General features: G+C 27.5%; 1 protein-coding gene across 3 annotated transcripts; it reads left to right on the forward strand.

Moving 5' to 3' along the window:
* The first annotated feature begins 320 nt into the window (after window positions 1-320).
* LOC107165493 (armadillo repeat-containing protein gudu-like) lies at window positions 321-12,944 on the forward strand. Of its 3 annotated transcripts, XM_015513746.2 has the most exons (12): window positions 326-484; window positions 551-707; window positions 4,106-4,279; window positions 4,383-4,529; window positions 6,776-6,985; window positions 7,104-7,352; window positions 7,447-7,557; window positions 7,685-7,909; window positions 8,061-8,360; window positions 9,791-9,979; window positions 10,073-10,294; window positions 12,499-12,944. In XM_015513746.2, exons 2-12 carry the CDS (start codon window positions 603-605, stop codon window positions 12,607-12,609), a joined length of 2,043 nt encoding a protein of 680 aa, XP_015369232.2. In that variant the 5' UTR covers window positions 326-484; window positions 551-602; the 3' UTR covers window positions 12,610-12,944. The 3 variants fall into 3 exon arrangements, with proteins under 3 accessions (XP_089080015.1, XP_015369232.2, XP_089080014.1); XM_089223888.1 differs by lacking the exon at window positions 6,776-6,985 and having other exon boundaries at window positions 327-484; XM_089223889.1 differs by lacking the exons at window positions 9,791-9,979; window positions 10,073-10,294 and having other exon boundaries at window positions 321-484.
* The last annotated feature ends 8,158 nt before the right edge of the window (window positions 12,945-21,102 follow it).

Below are 21,102 nucleotides of genomic sequence, written 5' to 3' on the forward strand. Positions count from 1 at the left end.
AGGTATAGTTTATAACCGTTCGTATGTACGTCGTTGTTACGACTTGTTGTAGTCATCGTCACTGTGACGAAATATTTGTGCAACTAGATAATGTTGGCAGTGTTGGTATACCAGACAGGAAATAAAAAAACGAAACAACAATACAATCGTACGCTAATAATTGTTTTTTTTCGTGCTTTAAGGATTTTTTTAACTTTTTTTTTATTCTATTAACACTTGAAATGCGTTATAATAATAATAATAATAATAATAATAATAATAATAATAATAATAATAATACAAAGCTATTTAACTATATAAACGCTGCGCATATTATCATTGTGTTATCTTCACACAATTATTTGTTCGTGTACATTGAAAATGTAAACTGTAACTATTCTTCAGTAGGTACCTATATTCCACAAACGCTTGTAATTGGGTAGTCAACAATGGACACAGAGTTTGATCAATATTTGGCCTATATAGTATATATAACATATATCAGGTATTTTGATCGAAAACCGCATTCGTCTTTAAACTGCATTACAGCAATGTTGTATCTGTAATATAGGGTACACCAATCCAGCTACATATAAACGGCCGGCATAAGAAACTGCAACACTATGAACGAGGATACAAACAATATGGAAACTTTAAGGGAAGGGTCGACGGTGAAGGACAAACGAAACGAAACAGACACCGCATTAGAAGATAACGCTTTAGTTGAGGTAGGCGCATTTGATGTTCAATAATAATTATAATACATACCATATAGGTACTTGTACCTATGTACCTATGTAACAATGGATCATGACTCATATGAGTATTCTATGCATGAAGAAAAATACTTAAATTTTAATGTATATGATTTTATTTTTAAATTATTGACAAATAATTATTTATCAATTAACATAAAAAAAACATCTATTAAAAATTTAGTAAATTTATGCTAGAACAACATTCAATGAAAAATAATTTTATTAAAATTAAATTGTAAAAAATATTTTTAATTTACTTATAATTTTATGATTAACACATTAGAGTTATTTACAAGAGATCTGAATAACTATTATAGAACTAAAGTAACTAATAGAATATAACTCTACGATCGTAAATTGTTCCAGCGATTATAATACTAATGTCATTATTACTTACATTTAATTTCAAAAATAATTTACCACAGTACTATGCAGTGATTGCGCAAATAAAGGTTAGGGTGATCCATTTAATTGGGTATACTAATTATCTCGAAAAGTATTAACTTTAAAAAATTTGTTTTTCTTAAACTCTTAGGTACACCACTATCAACTTTTGATTTTCAAAAGGGGATATATAAATATAATTAAAATATCATGAATTAATAAAACAATTTTTTTCATGAATTTACATGTTAACATTTTTTTGATTGATTTGTGAGATACAGCTCCTCGAAGTATTGGTGGTTTTTACTATTTTTTCAATAATTATAAAGACCAAGAGCTAGTGATAAATTCGATATCGTTGAATCCAAGGTAACAAAATAAATAACAATTAATTAAAGATTACTATTATACTTTGAACCCTTATCATTTATCAACTTATCGACTAATTGGACTAATTAGATTTATTTTGTTAACTTGGATTCAACGATGTCGAATTTATCACTAAACCCTGGTCTTTACAATTATTAGAAAAATAGTAAAAACCACCAACACTTTAAGGAGCTATATTTCACAAACCAATCAACAGAAAATCAAAAGTTAACACGTAAATTCATGAAAAAGTGGTTTTATTAATTCATGATATTTTAATTATATGCTACTATTTGAAAATCAAAAGTTGATAGTGGTGTAAATAGAGTGTAATTTACTTTTTACAATCATCTTTAACATCTTAGAAAATACAATAATTTAACAACTTTTTCTCCGTATCATATTACTCTGTTGGGAATATATGTAGAATGTAGGTATAGATACCTATGCAACAGGTAATAGTTATATTTATAAACTAAGTAATAATATTAGTTATTAGTAATAACATATTAGTATATATTACCTACTTAACATAACATTTTAAAGCATAAAATATTACTGTACTTTATTTTAATGAAATAATTTTACGATTTTAAAGATTGAAAGCTGAAATATAATAATCAATTAAGTTTGAACAATAAAAAAAATATTTATGCATTGAAAAAGATCTCAAATATTGTTGTAATTTGTAAAAACTTATGAAGTATAATAATACAGTAAGGTCTGTGTCCATAATGTAACATCCATAATATAATTATATACTGCAGATATATTTGTGCATCTATCATCATATTTAAAACAGAAAATTGCATTAATTTTCAACATTGATGATGGTTTCTGGTAGAAAATTTAATATAGTTGGCACCTTTATGGAATAAAAAGTAGAAAATGTTCAGTATAGGTAGGTATAGGTACTTATTAATAGGTAAAAAAAAAGAAATAGGCAAGTATGATGTATAAAGACAGAAATATTCATGCGACATCAGTTTTTAACGAATTCAAATTTGAGGTGCTTACGTATATGTTTTTGTAAAAATAAAAAGTCACTCATATTATTCATATTATAAATAAATAATAATAGATGTGAACCTGAAACATAATATGACTGGAGTATACTATTATTTTCTAGTGTAATTATAATGACTATAAAGGAAACCATTTGAGGATTTAGGTTCGTAACTTTTGATCACAGACACATATACTTGTACTGAGTACTTATTAGTTGTCAACAAAGTACAATTTAATGCTGCTCGTTTCCGCTGAATTTGATATTAGTATTGAAAATGTGTGTTGATAAGTGTCTTATACTAGTTATACTCTTATGGTTTGTTCAATCCTGCATTAGCAAGGGAATCAATTAACTACCATTCCTCACATTTATATAGCTGGCATAGGCGTCTGCTGTTCTATGTCCTCATTCGTTATTCCGTCAAATCTAGGCATAATACTACACAGTTACTGTTTTCAAAAAAATAGTTTCGGAAATATAATTTTTACAATACCATAAACAATAACTTCTTGCAAAACACTAGAATTATGACTATTATTGGGTCTCAAACGATAATTATTCGAAGAAAATTGTGAAATTAAAAATCAAATTTTTTTAATTTATACGGATATGAAAATTTAGTTTTTGGCACTTGGATGGCCACGCCTCATCCACTAATTGCGAATTCTTTACGCCAAAGTTCGGCATCTGTTTATCCTGCATATATCCCCTAGTATTAAGGTTTTTGAATTTAAACCTGGGTTGAAGCAGATTAATTCTTTTTGGCAGAAGATTTACAGGGTCAGCATTATTAATGTATCAGTCATCAGATATCGTTCACCTTTTTTTCTTTAATTTTTAAGTATTAAAAATTAAAAATATAATATAGGTACAAGGTTCCTAATAAGTTTTTATCATAGTGTTTTAAAAATATTATAAATATATCATGCACATCCCGTTAACAATATTTCTTTACTCTTCACTTCACCTATATATATGTATATATATCCATTGTTATCCTCCTTTGTTTATTGGCTGACATTATTATGATTTATGTTAATATATTAATATACGCCAGGTGAGGAAGAGATGCGTATATAATACTACATCATTCTGTGAGCATAGCTTTTTATTTTGTTATTGTATTATACATGCTTTTAATATACATAATTTGTTAAAATTACACTAATTACAATTTAATTATACGAGTATTATATTATATATTAATAATAGTATTTAGTAAAGTTTTTTTTAATTATTATATTTTAAGTAATTTACAATCTATATAACATAATATTATTATGTACAATGAGCAAATTTGATAATTAATGGTAAGTAACAGGAGAATTTAACATTTGTGTGCAGGCACTCAGCAGCACGTGCACCCGGCCGGGTACATTATTTTAGTATCGCTATAATAGTATTTATAGAATATTTATAGAATACTATAATAGTTTAATAGTACAACAACATTTGAGATATTTGCAATAACTTGTTTATTAATTAAATAAATAATAAAAAAATTAATATACTATAATTATTTAACTATAACTAGATAATTTAGCTCGAGCGTTGACTGCAGTTTAATTATTTTAAAATTTGTATGATATCCATTCTCGGTTATTAGGTACCTAGTGCGTTGTATACATTAATGGTCGAGGAACCTGCACAATCGGATGACAGTTCAAGTTACAGTATGACATTGAGTGAATTTGAAGAAGACAGATGGTATAATCCGACATCGTTGTCTGATGACGCAGCTGAAATAGAAAGCATCCAGAGATTGATTAAATACATACGAGTAACAATACAATACTTAATCATATTATTAAATTATTATTAAAATATTATCAATGTGCAATATTTTGGCATAAAACATATTATGAATTGTGTATTAATTTAAGGTAGGGAATCAAACGGCTACGGCAATTGCATTGGCTTCGTTGGTGGACTACAATTTACGTGACGAATCCACGCAAAGTGTTGTGATTGTTGCCGGTGGTACAGAGCTTTTGATCAATTTATTAGAAACCGACCACAATGAATGCAGAGTAATGTTGTACGGATTAATACAGATGTTTAAAAGTTTTTTTTTTATAGTCCATTATTTAGGCTTTAATTGTTGGAAATCTAATTAGTGCGTACAAAATATTATGCTTAAAAAAAATAAAAATATATCATGATATAATTTTTTTCAATTAAGTATTTATTGAAATATTGAAATAAATTATTTTGAGAAGACATTTATTAGGGTGTTTTAACTCAACAACTAACAATATAGCAAAATTATAATAACTAAAATATGCGTAAAGTAACTTACAAATGTGCATCCAGTTAATAACCTTTTTAGTTGTTGCATAATGTAATAATGCATAAAATATAAACACATTTTAGATTCTGAGCGGAGCGAAGAATGTAATTGATTTTACCATGATGTGTGTTTTTTTTGTGTCTGTCATCACGTTTTGGGGCAGTTTAAGTGCTTTGATTTTTGACTTCAGTTCCTCGTTCAGAAAGTGAATCTAGTTGGTACTTTGGGGGGTCAAAAGTAAAAAATTCTTAATATTTTTCTAAATAATCGGGATAAACAAACTAAAAATTAAGGGAAAAATGAGAAATTTTACGCACAATCAATTTTCGACAAAATCAATTTTGGTTTTTGATGTAACATTAAAACAAATGACCATAGACACATGAAATTTTCACCAAATGTTTATATAAATATATTCTATCCACCATGCAATTTTCAAAAATTTTCGACTAAAGTTGAACTATTCATAGGTATTTGCAATTTTCGATCATTATTAGTTTTTTTTAAATTAATATCGATAAAAATGTATTTTTTGGGCAGAAAATCTTGAAAATTTAATACAAGGTTTTAAACATATTGTTACAATAGCAGTTGAAAAATAAAATAAATTCATATTCACAATTTATAAGCATTCAAAGTTTGATCGTGTCGAAATTCAAACTTTGAATGCTTTTACAAAATACGTAAAAATCACGAAAATTCGCAAATTATTTTAAGCTAGAAATTCATAAAAAAATTTATTTTTAAATCGAAGATTTGAAAATTTAATAAAAGATTCGTTATAAGTTTGTCAATCTTTATCACAAAAAAAATGTCCACCGAAAATTCAAATTAAATTTTTATGAGCATTTGAAATTTAAATTTTTACAACATTGGATATTCACTGGATTTCACATTTAGCGATTTTCTAATTTTGGTCTAACTCTAAAAAATATGACCGCAGATACTTGAAATTTTCACTAAATGTTTATATAGGCATTTTCTATATTTGATACAATTTTAAAAATATTTAGATTTGTTTTAAACTGTTTACTGACAATTTAATTTTTCAACTTTTTTGGTTTTTTTTTTTTTCTATAAATATCGATAAAAAAAATTTTGTTGGGTAGAAAAGCTTGAAATTTAATACAAGGCTTCTAACACATTTTAATAATAGCAGTTGAAAAATATTAAAAATACATAGCACTATTTTTTTTTTATAAGCATTAAAAGTTCAAATTTTGACTAAATACGTAAAAATTACGACAATGTTCAAATTATCTTAGATAAAAATTCATAAAAGTTTTTCTTTTTAGATCTAAGATTTGAAAATTAAATACGAGGCGCCTAACATATTTATACAATAGCAGTTGAAAAATAAATGAAATGCATAGTCACAATTTTTTTTTACAAGCATTCAAATTTTAATTTTGACAACATACGTAAAAATCACTAAAATTCGCAAATTATTTTAAGCTAGAAAATTCATAAAAATGTTTCTTTTTAAATCTAAGATTTGAAAATTTTTAATAATCTATAATATATCCTAGACAAATAAACCGTTTCCGATCAGAATCGTTTTTCGTATACAATGATATAATAGGTATCATTGGATTCAAATTTAATTCCATCCATTACAGTAACTCACCTACTGTACAGCAGAGAGACATCTACGACTTACCCGCTTTTAATTTTTTTGTTATTGAACCAAATATTGTAATACGTTTAATCACTTCAACAAATGAATATTTTTATTTTATTGATCTTAAATACAACTCTTCAGCAGGGGCCATTTGTTAATAAAAACTGAATTGTTATATTATTTCAGAAGGTTTTATCTTAACGTAATTGATAACTATCACCTTATTTTCTTTTTTTTTTCCAATAAATTTTAACACTTCAATTATAATGATTTGGTTATTTGATAACTGCAGTGTAATCATTTAAAAATGTTACCATGTTTGGATTAAAAATAAGTGAATTTCAATGCATGTGTATTTTTTTTAGCACGGTGCACTAGCAGTATTAAATGAAATGTCATATATGTTGGGTACTAGAAGAAATCTGACAAATTTGGGTGCTATTCCAATTTTAGTAAAATTATTGTCCGACCGATCACTAGACTTACAAATTCTCTCAGCCGAAACACTAGCTAACGTAGCAAAAATAAAAAAAGGCCGAAAGTTCATACGCAAAGCCGGTGGTATTAAGTTAATGGTAAATGCGTAAATAAATGAACACATTTACTTTTAGTTTATAGTATTTATTCTGTACCTGGCTATAGTGGTTATATCTTTTTAATGAATGCTGTAAATTTACATTAATCGTGTAACAGGTGGACTACATGGATGTGCCACATCAAGTATTAAAAACTGAATGTGAAATGTTACCAGTAGTTCAACAAAAGCTATTTAGTCTGTTGTGCAATTGTTCAAAAGCATTGTGGTCGATGTCTAAATCGGATAAAAATAAAGATGTGATGCGACGTTCTGGAATTATACCAGTAATGGCAAAACTACTGACCTCAGTGCACGAGGATGTTGTCAGTTCTATCATGGGAATTATCGTTAATTGTGCAACACAGGTAGATAATATAGACATTTTACGACTATAATCAAATGGTGCGCGATAAAAATTAATATTCATTAAACTCGAAATTAAATTGTGAATTTGCACAGCCAGTTTTTCGTACGGCGATCAAAGAGCAAGGCATGTTGGTCGATATATTAAAACTATTGAAGAGTCCGGACATCGAAATGATGAACAACGCTGCCACCATAACGTTCAATGTGAGTGTTATATTAATACTTTTATAAATCATATAAATATTAGGTGTGCTGAACATCCAATGTTATAAAATACCTACCTATATTATTTAAGTATAATTGCCATTTACAAAATTGTAATTTTGTATAGTGTGCTGAGGACCCCGAGAGCCGGAAAATGATCAAAGAACAAGGGGGCCTAAACTCGTTGGTAAACATTGTCAAAGTGGAATCGCACAAGTGTGAAACGAAATTAATGGAATCCGCTACGGGCGCAATATGGAAATGTTTGATGAACCCGGACAACGTGAAACGTCTGGAAGACATAAACGGCATACACGTTTTGGTAAAACTATTGGACTCCGACAGCGAAGAAGTGAGCGAGAAATCTTATAAATAACAATATTATAGTATGTACCTGCATGTATATACCCATGTGGGCTGTTTGAAATCAACAAATTAGTGTATTCGCATTCGCTTTTTATGTAATATATAGGTATATACCTATATATTTCGACTGTTTTAAGGTAATCGCCAACACCGTAGCATCTTTGGCGGAATGCACGAAAATAGGACGCAACAAGATCGCTCTGAGGGCGGCTGATGGTTTGATACCCATAATAAAACTGTTGCAAGACACCGGCCATGAGAGGATTCTCGTTAATGTGTGTCGTGTAATAGACAATTGTGCGTCTGATTCACTGTGCATGGAACAAGTGGTTAGCAACGATGGCATACGATTAGTGTGGTCCATGATGAAATTTGATTCCACTCTCGTTCAATCTACTGCCGGACATACGTTGGTCACGTTGCTTAAAAATACAAAAGTGAGTTAACGTCTTATAATATTGTCCGTAATTATCTATTTATTTTTCCCAGTTGCTGTGTACACTATAGTTAATATATTATTTATTATATTCTTATTTTACGAATGATAATTATATCACTCGTTTAATAGAGCATACATTTAGATATATTCCGAATTCAAAATAGATATTTCAAAAACTGGTTTTGCGGAAATAATTTCTTTTTCTATTGTACCTAAAATATTTCATGGTTATATCCATTTTCTGTCTACAATAAAATTTCCAACATTATTTCAGCACATTATTAATATAATATTAAGTCATTATGATCATATCTAGATATATCATACAATCTAGTATGTGATTTTTTTGTATAAAATTAGTTTTATGTACCGTAACAGAAAAAAACTAATTAGAGGTTATCATAAGAAATATGGATGTCTTACACACAGCGCGCGTTTAAGCTCAGAATTGTTTTTCACATAGAATGATTTATTATCGAATTCAAATATAGCACACATCCATTACAATGCCAGTTTAAATGACGAGGTTGGTATATATTAAACACCTTTAATAACAGCAAAGCTTTTTTTAAATAATTACATGCATTTTTTACTTGAATTACATTCATAGTCCCGAGCAGAATAATTTTTAAAATAATTTGATACATAGAAATTTCAAACGAGTGGATTATTAGTGTTAATAGAATTTTTTTTTCATCTTCTTTTTAACTTCTATCAAATTCGTTTACAATTATTATACAATTACATTACATACATTGAAGTTCTTATAAAAAAATTCTGCTTTGAAAAATGAAATAACAAATGTTTGTCATCATTCAAAAAAATTAAAACAAATTTAATAAAAACATATTTTCTAATAAGACATTATAAATGTTAATGGATTTCAATGTGTGATAAAATTAATGAATTAACCTAAAATTCAAACTGTTTATATACCTTAAAAATTTGAAATAGCTTCTTCCTTTATTAAAATAAAGTATTTTTAACATGGTCATATAAATTTAAAGTTTTTAAAGTATGATTGTTTAGAAGTTATATAAATTTACAATGACATTGAAGGGGATCTTTAATGTATTTATACCGATACAATGTAAAAATATATAATATTATAATTGAGATATATTAATAACAATAATAAAGCTAATTTGTATACTTATGTATAGTTACAAATCTATCAATTTCCTTATTATGCTCTCTAAATGAAAAATTTTAGGCAAAAGTATGTATAATTAAAATAATAGTAAATAATAATATAAAAATAAATGGCCGGGTCATGCTAGGACAAACATCCTTGATGTTATCTGAATAGGGTATTCAAGGGTTGGTATACTTATTAGAAGGGTTTGAAATCCTAATATCTTACACAATATAATATAATCTAATTCCGTTTAGAATTATTATTATTATATAGGTATTACTATTTATTAGGAGTCTAGTGACATCATGAGTTCTCTAGTCACCGGATTGGTAATGTTGGTCGATTTATTAAAATCACACGACACCCGGGTGTTAGCAGCTGCGTGCGCCGTTATCGGAATTTTGGCCAAAGAACCCGAAAACTTGGCAATTCTCACAGATTATGATATCGTACAGCGGTTATCTAGTTTGGTGCACACGGTAATACGTATTGTTATTTACTATCGTAACTTATGGACAGTGCAATCGAAGTCTACTGTGGTATTAACGTCAGCCCCAATTTTTCATTTACAGAGTAATTCGGACCTCCAAGCCCATTTGTCTCGTGCCATCGGTTCTTGCTGTTTATTAGAACGAAACTGTCACACGTTTGGTCGACTTGACGTTGTATTGCCCATTTCCAAATACATACATTCCAATTCTGAACTAGTCAAACAGAATGTTACATTTGCTCTACACGGTCTGTCTGGAGACGCGACAAATTGTGTAGCCATGGAATCTTGTGGTGTCGTTCCCGTACGATATACAATAAAATATGAATATAATTATATTATGTTTAGCTTGTATTGAAGGTTTCGAAGGCGATACTAGAGTACAAAAGACGATGTTAATTTAATTTATCATTTACTGAAAAATATTTTCATTCACTTGTACATGTTTCACTATACATAATAATATCATCAATAATTAATAATCCATGTACATATGTTTGAGTATACTTATTTAAAAAAAAAAATAGCACCACTCGTACTTTATAACAGAGTAGGTATATTTTGTAATAATATACTAATATAGTATAGTATGATTCAATTGAGTATATTCATATAAATATTTTCATTAATAAACAGTTTATTCAAATTTTCTTTTTTCGTGTAAATTTTTAAGTTAAAATATTTTTTTGAAAATGTTGTTTTTAAATTGTTTATCCTTGCATAACATTTACGATAAGTTCATAATAATAGGTTTTGAATATATAGTGATTTGAAAATTATAGTAATATTAATAGAAAGCCATTAGCATTTAAAATTTTGGAAAAATCACCTGCTAAATTAAATATTACAAATGGTTTATAGTATTTTAAAACTATTTTTAATGACTATTAGTCTTACAACGAGTTTCATGAACAATCACAAAATATTTTTCAACTAAATCACTAAACATTTAATGAATCAATAACAAGCTAATGGTCGCTTAAAATAATTTAGTGACCCACGATTGTTCCATTAAATTTTATTGAACCATTCAATTAATTATTTTCGTATGCAACCCGACATTAATATAAACATTTTAATAACGTAAAAATTAAGTACTTATAGTTATTTATTTGAATTTGATTTAAAATATTTATATACACCAGTATTTTCAAAAAAAAAAATCATCTGCTTCATAATATTCAATAAAATAGGTTTCCATGAAAAAAGAGTTAGGTTAGGTTTGTACCATCATAAGACCCTCTTTAAGTTGAATTAAGAATTTAAAATTAATATGGTCATTGTCTTTAAGAATATTTAAGATTATCAAAAATCAGAGTTTTTATAAATTCATTATTATACATATAGGAAAAATTGATGAATCACTCTGTATAATATAACTAACCGGAAATCCTCAGGGGTTGACTAATTCTCTGTACCCTTTATGACTTCGTGGATATACATAATATATTGTTCTCTCATTACTTATGTTCATGTTTAATGTGTTTATAGTGCATTGCGCTTATGTAGTTGTATGTTATTATTATCCATTACGTATGATACTTTATCAACGTTTTTTAATTACATAAATAAATTTCTCGTTGCAATTTTTTAGTTGAAATATTAATTACTATTTGTATATAAAGATGTTTATAAATTATCTATGATAATATTTATTAAATTTATTCTTTATTGACTGAAATTACTATATAATTTTATCAATTAAACTAATCATACATGAAACTTTTTCACAAAAAGTATTGTTTATAAATCATTAAATAGGTACTGTTTTTGTAAAGATACTAACAACTTACTATTTTATTATAAAATAATGAAATTTCTTATTTTTATAGTATTTATAAACTTGAAATAAAATATGAATTATAACTTTCGTTTTCATATTTTTAAAAAATTTACTTATTTCCGTTAATTATTTACTTTTTTAAGTTAAATCAGGATATGTGATTATGTGGAAGAGACGTATAGATAATATTTAAATTTTAAATATGGTAAAATGTTTTATAAATTTAATAATATATTTTATATGCTATAATAATAATGCCTTTAATAATAATCAAAATTTACAGACGTTATAAAAAATAATGTTTTATCTAGTCAAACGTCATTCGGCCAACCACACTAAGCAGTTTACACAGGATACCGCTATAGATACTATTTTATAATATTTATCATTAATCATAAAGTACCTATAGTACCTATACTATATAAAATGAGGAGAAGATTTCTTGTCTACCTCTGCATCGAGATACTGTACTCTGTACTATAATAACTATTTATAATCAATGGTTATGTGTACCTACATGGCTACATGGATATAATTTTAGTCCCCAGTTACTACTTTAATAGTATTGTATGTGGAGTCCTTGAATTTATTTTAGAAACAATATTATGACTAGGAGGTCTGTGGCTGTTGGCTATTCGTTTAAAAAATGTTATTCCGTATAGAAAAAAATAAATTATTTATAGAATAATAATTAATAGCATACCTAATTGCGGTTGTAATTACAGTTTTTGATGGAGACTATTGCGTCACGAGATCCCGACGTACAGGAGGCTTCAGCTGGATGTTTGGCAAATATTCGTAAAATCGCTTTGAACAGTCGAAGATTAAAATCATAAGTTTTAATAACATAATGGATTGCATGACGATGTATTATGACAACAAAAGGTAAAATGATTATCTAGGAAGCATCATATTTTTATTGTTAATAATAATATAGTTTACTTTATTTAATTTATTTAATATATAACATATTATATTCTGTTAGTTTTTTATTTCAAATATTTACTGCATATTTTGCAATTGTTGAATTTATCAATATTATTATGACTGTTTGAAATTCTTATCTTTGTTAGCATATTGATACCTACACCTGATATTGATATATTAAATTCATATACAATGTGAATATATCAACCTCCCTCCCAACAATTATTAATATTATTATTTACTATTATGGTTATTTATGTAGAATATATATGCCTATTTGACTATTTTACTATAATAAAATATTATATTTGTTGTTAATTTAATAGTGTATTGATGTTAAATTGTAGTGATACAGTATTATATAAATATATATATGTATGCATGGTAAGAAAAATACCAATAAATAAGTAAGTTCTTTCCAAAGTACAAACATGTCTATAACTATATCCAATAAGAAATTAAGAACCCATTGGACTTATAATTTATGTCATAGGTAGTATAGACATATTGATATTATAGTATAAATTATACGTATTTATGTTAACCCTGATGCATATTACCATTGATTATAAATACTAGTATTTGATGAATCGAAAGTAATCGATCGATTGTCTGATTTGCTAATATTTTAATCTAACGAAAAATGATTGAATCTTAACTTAAATTGCGTTAAAAGATACGCTATTTTTTTTCTAATTTTATTAAAATATAAAAATAATTAAGTTTATTTAATTAAAAATGACAAATTTACCAATTAATGCTTATATTCAACTTCAAGAATACCTGAATATTTAATTGTTATTTAGTTTTATCATAAATCATAATGATTAACATAATATGATGTCATAACTAAAATACTTGTGATATCAAATAAACCAAAACAATAACACAATACTACATTAAATATTTAAAAAATAATACTTTAAATAAGTTATTTAAATATATATGTATATATATAAATTAATTTAAATATTTGACTCATTTAAGCCCGCCTTGGAACAATCATTTAGATTTCAGATCCCATAAATACATATAATATGACGTACTCACATCAACATAAACTGTGTATCTTTTGAGAATGATGAATTTTAGGATATTCTTCTATTGGGCTTTGCTAATGTTTCTGACGACTTTACAATTCTTCCGAACGTCTTACGTAAAGAAAGTATAAATAAAACAGCCAATGTCGCATAAAACGCATCCAACCACTGCATTTTAATAACTTAGAAAATACTGTTAACTTTACGCTTCCATGGCTCTACTGCACTTTCTTCAATCTCACCTTTTGATAATCAATCGTATCGTCTATTTATGAAATTTCTCGTGGCTTATAAATTATAATTAAATGTTTTCTAAATAATAATAATTACCTATATGCATGCGTGCAGTACAAAGCTACTATAATCTAATGAAAGACACTCATTACGTTTATATTTTACATGATTAAAAATAATTATTTCAATGAGAACCTTAAAAAAAGCTATATATAAAAGAATTGAATTTAAAATTATTTATAAAAGTCCTTGTTAATATATTATAGTTACTATTATACATTCATCATAAAAACTATAAAATGGAACGTGAAAAAACATTTTGTCAATTAAAAGTAAATGAATTATTTGTTTATAATGTATTATTAAAAGTTATGTATTTCACAAATATTCATATGAACTCATGTTGTTTGTTTGATTTCTTATATTAGTTGCGAGTTAATTGTAAAATAGTTAAATGTAAGGCTCGGACAAAATATGCTTATGTTAACACGTAATTAAAATATCATGAATTAAAACAATTTTTTTCATGAATTTACATGTTAACATTTTTTTGATTGATTTGTGAGATACAGCTCCTCGAAGTATTGGTGGTTTTTACTATTTTTTCAATAATTGTAAAGACCAGGAGTTAGTGATAAATTCGATATCGTTGAATCCAAGTTAACAAAATAAATAACAATTAATTAATGATTACTATTGTACTTTGATCTTGAACCCTAATAATTTACCAACTTATCGACTAATTGGACTATTTGGATTTATTTTGTTACCTTGGATTCAGCGATATCGAATTTATCACTAACCTCTTAACAAATATTAGAAAAATAGTAAAAACTACCAATACTTTGATGAGCTGTATCTCACAAACTAATCAATGAAAATAAAAATGTTAACATGTAAATTCACGAAAAAATGGTTTTATTAATCCATGATACTTTAAGTATATATTACCATTTGAAAATCAAAAGTTATTAGTGGTTTCACCAATAGATATAAGGGTAAAAAAATTAAAATATACGATTTTAGAAAAACATAAACCTATACAAGTTAAAAAAAAAAATTCAAAAAGTTAATACTTTTCGAGATAATTAGTGTATCTAATTAAATGGATCATCCTGTATATTATATCATAAATTCTTATAGTGTATCATGGGTGAGAAGTAATGACCGATGAGTGGTTTGTTTTAATCGCGGGCGACCTTGGCGTTTATAGCATAACAGCATCAGAGTTAGATATCAGAGGCCTATTATTCGCTCATGCTGAAATTGCCTCCCTGCAAAGCCATTAGCCAAAATCCTAATTTTTCACTCTTCTGTCCCTTTCAAAAATGCCTATGTCAATGTTACTCAATAAACAATCTATAATGTATAAACTGTCCTTGCTGTTCTCGGTAGGTAGATTCGCCAAACTGTTCTATAGAATAGAACGAGAGCAACCCACTTACCCGGGCGTGTAACCAGGATTTTTTTGGGGTGTACTAAATTAAAATTAAAATTTAACTTGTGCAGATAAGTGTTTAGACACTTTTAGTTTAGTATCAATCTAATAATAATATGAGAACGTATTTTTTCTTTAACTTAAGGGACTTATAGTAAATATTATATATTTTTTGCATAAATACTTCCAAGGGGGTGTTACAACGCCCAAACAACCACACCCACTACTTCATGTATACATTACTGCACTTATAATCCTGTATATTTTACCACTTACCAGCTATAATATTTGATAGTGATTATAATTTGTAATTCTATTTACAATTTCCTTCCATTAAATATAGTGACCTAAAAATGTTTATTTATTAATGACTTAAAAACGCTCACTGAAATTGTTAAAGCTAGTAAATTTACACAATACGATATCAAATGTATGTGATTTTGATTTCAAAATTAATTTAATTTGCAAAAATAATTCAATATTTTGTTTTAAGTACCTATATTTTTTGTAATAGGCAGGTGAAAATGAATTAATTCTAATGGTAGTATCTATACGCTATACCTGTACATTTGGAAAAATATATTGAAAATATAAAAATATAATAAATAACATAAAATTCAAAAAATTCAAAACAAATTAGTTTTAAAGATTTGTATGTTATTGACAGTCTATAAAAACATATTTAGCTTGGAAAATATCGTCTACGATGTTCCAAAACAGATGCATAAGTAATCAACATTCGAGCTCTAGGTACTTATGTATACCAACAAGACAACAAACATGGATAACATATTAACCTATTATTTTATATCATTCATCAAAATAAATATTTTTCTAAGAATTGAATTATTTTAATTCTTAATATATTATTATATATTTTGGACATTACAATTTACAGTATCTAGGTATTACAATGATGACTAATAAGCAATAGTATAAATTCAGTCTATTATTATGATTGAGACATTGCACTATATATAAAAAAAAATAATAATAATAATAATAACTATTTTAGAGTATAATTCAAGTTGACTGTATTTAAATTTTTAGAATTCAAAGAAGTGAAAAAGGAAACATAGTTTTCATTAACATTTCCTTAAAAAAATGGTTCAAAATTGTTATTTTGTTCAAAATACACAAGGTTTTGAGGGGTTTTGGTAAGACATAATATGGCTCACTATATTTGGGGACAACCACCATTTTATAGTTGTATTTTTGTATGTAATTATAATAAATATTTTTGTCGGTGTAAAACACAAGTTGGAGGCTGGATCCCATTTAAGTGTTAAATCTAAATAATCTGACTTACGGCATTTTGCCATCATGAAGTAATTTCAATTTTAGTTGTTTTTTGATACTTAAATGCGAGATATACCATGTGGATACCTACAACAATGAGCGATAGTTATTGAAATTAGTATTTTGCGAAAAGATTGAGTAACTGCACTGCATACTTCATATTGTATTATAGACGCGGTGTGGGGTCATTAGTTCACTGAGCTCAGCTAATCAAAATTAAAAAATATTCCTCAACTTGTTATGAAGAATGAAGATAAATTGACGAGTTTAGGGTGCTACCTCAGAGTAATAATAATACCTACCTGTGGGGCAGGTCGAAAAGTAACAAGCAGTCTCGATAAATAAAAAATTTAACTTTTTCATTAGAAACAATACATTTGTTTAATAAACCTGATTTATCGCTATACCAAAAAGTATCTTTTACATATTTTTGGTTTGGAAATGTTTTACCATCATTTATTAAAAAATTTAAATTAAAATTTCATAACACAACACTATTTAGTAATGTTGACTGGGTATCGTTCCACTATGAAGTTACGTTGGCATTACGATCAAATTCGTTAGTTTTTATTTAAAATAACACGTTTAAAGATTATTCGCATTTTTTTGTTACATTAGTAAATTTATGAGTTATGCTTATGTCATTTAAAAATTAAAATAATGATATATTAGGAGGAATCAATAAAATCGTGAAAATTGACGAATCAAAGTTGTCATGTACGTATGGACGTTGAGTGGATTTTTTTTCGATGATTCTGAACAGATACCGAAAAGTGAAAATTCAAAGCATATTCGGGCAATTCAAAATTGGATTATTCCAGTCACTCGGTACAACCATAATTAGTGACTGCTGGAAAGTAATTATGAAATACTAATATAATATAAGTATACTCAGAGCTGCATTTAACGGGGGGCAAGGGGGGCAATGTGGGCAAGGTAGGCAACTACTCTGGGGTGGCAAATTTTATGGTGTTTATTGAAGTGGCAAATTTTTTAGGATCAACATAATATAAAAAATTAAGGGTGGCATATTTTAATTTGCCTCGGGACGGCAACATAACTTAACGTGGCACTGAGTATATACTTAAAAAATCTCATGAATGTGAAAATTATATAGTTTTTAAGTTGGTATATATTTTAAAATGTCCGAAAATCAGATTTTGAACAACTACGATGCATTATTGAAAAAGAAAAAATGGGAGGGGAAACTATGATCATACTCAATGAATCATTCTTCATAGTATCAAGTAATCATATACATATAGTAATCCGATCACAGTACTTTTTGTTTTTGTTCGAACTCCCAAAAAGAACCCACCCTGTGCTGATTGAATAATTACAGGTTGCAGAGTGGCATATTGAACGTAATAATACTTAATAGTACATAGAGTAGTGAGCTTACGTATTTTACAATTTCGCACACATTTTAGTGTCAAGTTTATAGTAGGAGGTACCTACGCAAAATACGCTGCATGGTGTATAGATAGTTCGATTACATATTATTATTATACTATAGATATACTACGGTAGAATTGACGATAAAGAATATACCATTTTACTATATCACACATTTGCATAATATTATCGCAAACTGGGTTACAACCCGCTCTACTAAAATATATAATATCGACGCGTATCTACCTATATTATACCGCCAGCACTCAAAACTACATAGGTACATGCATTTGGTGTTGATGCAAACATATAGGTATAGTTTCTTGAAAATGTCAAATGTGTATTATTACAATATAATAATTAATAATGTATAAATTATAATATTACTGTTTACGTTTATTATACCTAAGCGCTTTTAGCTTTAGTATAATGAGGATCGTGAAAACAGAAAATGAATGTTTCTTGCATTTCAACAGGGAACTTGTCGAAAATTGAACACGTACCTACAGTATAATATTATCATCGCAATGGGTCTAATGTGAAAAATCATTTTTGAGCGGAAAACGAAAAATATTATATTATCTTACTTCATTACTCAAAGATAATTATTTTATGTAGTTTATTTTATTTAGTGTAATGACATATAGGTAGGTATTAGGTATATCGTATATGTGCATATATTTATTAGCTTTAAAATATAATGCTGTGTTATGGTTGTTGTGAACATGTGTTATGTGTTATTTTTTAAATGAAATACGCATATTTTTTTATTTATTTTATGTCGTATATTTAAATAAATAAATATGATCATGTACATTTAGTATAGGATTGATGTATATATTAGATATCGATATATAGATTTGTTACTTGATTCACATATGTTTGTAATTCTTTGTTATTATTTCTACCAAAAACCATACATTTGTGTAAGTACCTATATTGAAATTTAAATAAGAATTCGTAATATTTTTTTAAGCGAATTAAAAATAATTTATCTTGAGTGTTTGCTGTGGGTAAATTAATAATTCTGTTTACAAAGAACAGGCGTATTGGTGAAAGATAATAGCTGGTGCCAAATTGACGATTATTATTTTGCATGTGTCATGTATGTATCATACAAAATCTTTGTTCAAGTGCAGATGTTTGAGTCTGCACCCTTTGCAAATGTTGTATTGGCTAATATAACTTTCGAGAGTATATTATAGTCTCGCATTATCTTTTTTGCAAAAAGTATTTGTGAACATTTTTAGAAATATTTTATTTACACAGCTTAAAAGTCATTAATCAATAGGTTTACAAAATAACAACGTTTTTGAAAAATTAAAAATATTATATTTTTAGTCTGTATTTTTTTGAATAACAGCATATTATATTTTTGATAGTTAATTTAAGAATTTATTTTTGAGAATTTCAAACGAGTCGTTAACAAGATGTTGACGCAGGCCCGCATAATAGCCGTTTGAATTCAAACGGCCTTTGCGCGGGAACCCGCGCAATTACTTCTCTTTTCAACCGCCAATCGACGACGGACGACACCGACACGCGATAAGCGCGCCTGGAACAGTCGATCCACCGACTGCCGAGACTCCGAACCGGTCGAGAGTAGAGTGAGTTCTCTGACCGACACTGAACGACACACGCTCCTCACCACCCCACTATTTTGATTTTCGTGTTGATCATTTTCTGGTGGTTGTATTTTCAATTACCACAATAAAAAAATCAAACCCGCGAACTGTTTGTGTTTTTTTTTCATCACTTCCTACACTAGTGACACCACTGATTCACGCGGTATCCGTCCAGGACCGCCACAATGTTAATTATTAGTACATACCTAAGTTATAAGTAGATATTATATACCATAAGTGGGTGTAATCAATGGCACCGAACTCTTTATTTATTTGGTTTAACCATTTGGTTTAAAATGTAGCCGGTCACCGGAATTTATTTTTTAATTTACGTGATTTAATTTTAAATTAAACGGGCACAGACCCAAATACATATAGTAATAATAATAATCATCGTTCTTCAGAATATTTTTAAGAGAAACTGTGTAAAAATAGATAACAGTAAAACAATACAAAAATTAATGTTTATAGCTACAAATAATTGTACATTATTTACAATAATAAAATTCTTAAAAGAATTAAGGTTTGGTGAAAAAAATAAATCTATTTCAAATTCATTAATGGTTTTCATAATTCTGTTGTGAGGGGTGTTATTCGTATAGTTAGTTATTTAATTGTTAAGATAAAAAGTATATTTGTAGATCGGGTGTTGCGAGTTGGGATATGAAAGGAGAAAAGACTTAAGAAAATAGGACAATCAATATTTTCATTTAGAATCTTGTATGCGAAATATAGATCTAATAGTAAACGACGCTGCTCAAGTGTTTTGAGGGATAGATGCGTTAAAATTGGAGTGTACGAAGTATGCGACTCTCTTGGTATGGAACATTTAAAAGATATGAAACGTAAGAATTTTTATTGAATATTCTCAATTTTATATTTATTAACAGAAGTGTATGGAGACCAAATAATTGAGCCATATTCACAGATGGAACGTACCAAACAACAATAAATGGACTTAAAAGTTAAAGTGTCATTGAAATCTGCACAATTTCGACGAATAAAGCCAAGGATTTTATTAGATCTGTTAACAATGTCGTTGACATGACATTCAAATTTAAGTTTAGGATCGAAATATATTCCAAGATCTTTAATAGGTCGCATAGTATGATGTAGCATTACACCATTTAGGTTTTAATCAAAAGTTGAGAGGACTCGAGCCCTTGAAAAAGTCATTATTTGGCATTTACTAATATTTAAAGTGAAATTATTGATTATGCACCAGTCGTAGAGAGTATCTAAATCTGATTGAAGGAGATTAGCATCTACTTGGTTGTTAACTATACGGAACATTTTTATGTCATCGGCAAACATAAGTTTAGTGCAGTTTTGAAAAATGATGTCATTTATGAAAACAAGAAATAAAATTGG

The sequence above is a fragment of the Diuraphis noxia genome, unplaced genomic scaffold (genome assembly GCF_037042655.1).
Source record: "Diuraphis noxia isolate RWA-SAM2 unplaced genomic scaffold, SU_Dnox_SAM2 contig0003, whole genome shotgun sequence".
NCBI lineage: Eukaryota > Metazoa > Arthropoda > Insecta > Hemiptera > Aphididae > Diuraphis > Diuraphis noxia.

Coding starts and splice junctions, on each gene's coding strand:
- LOC107165493 (XM_015513746.2), top strand. CDS start 603: ATGAACGAGGATACAAACAATATGGAAACTTTAAGGGAAGGGTCGACG. Junction 8,361..9,790: donor CGTTGCTTAAAAATACAAAA/GTGAGTTAACGT, acceptor ACTATTTATTAG/GAGTCTAGTGACATCATGAG. Junction 10,295..12,498: donor AATCTTGTGGTGTCGTTCCC/GTACGATATACA, acceptor TTGTAATTACAG/TTTTTGATGGAGACTATTGC.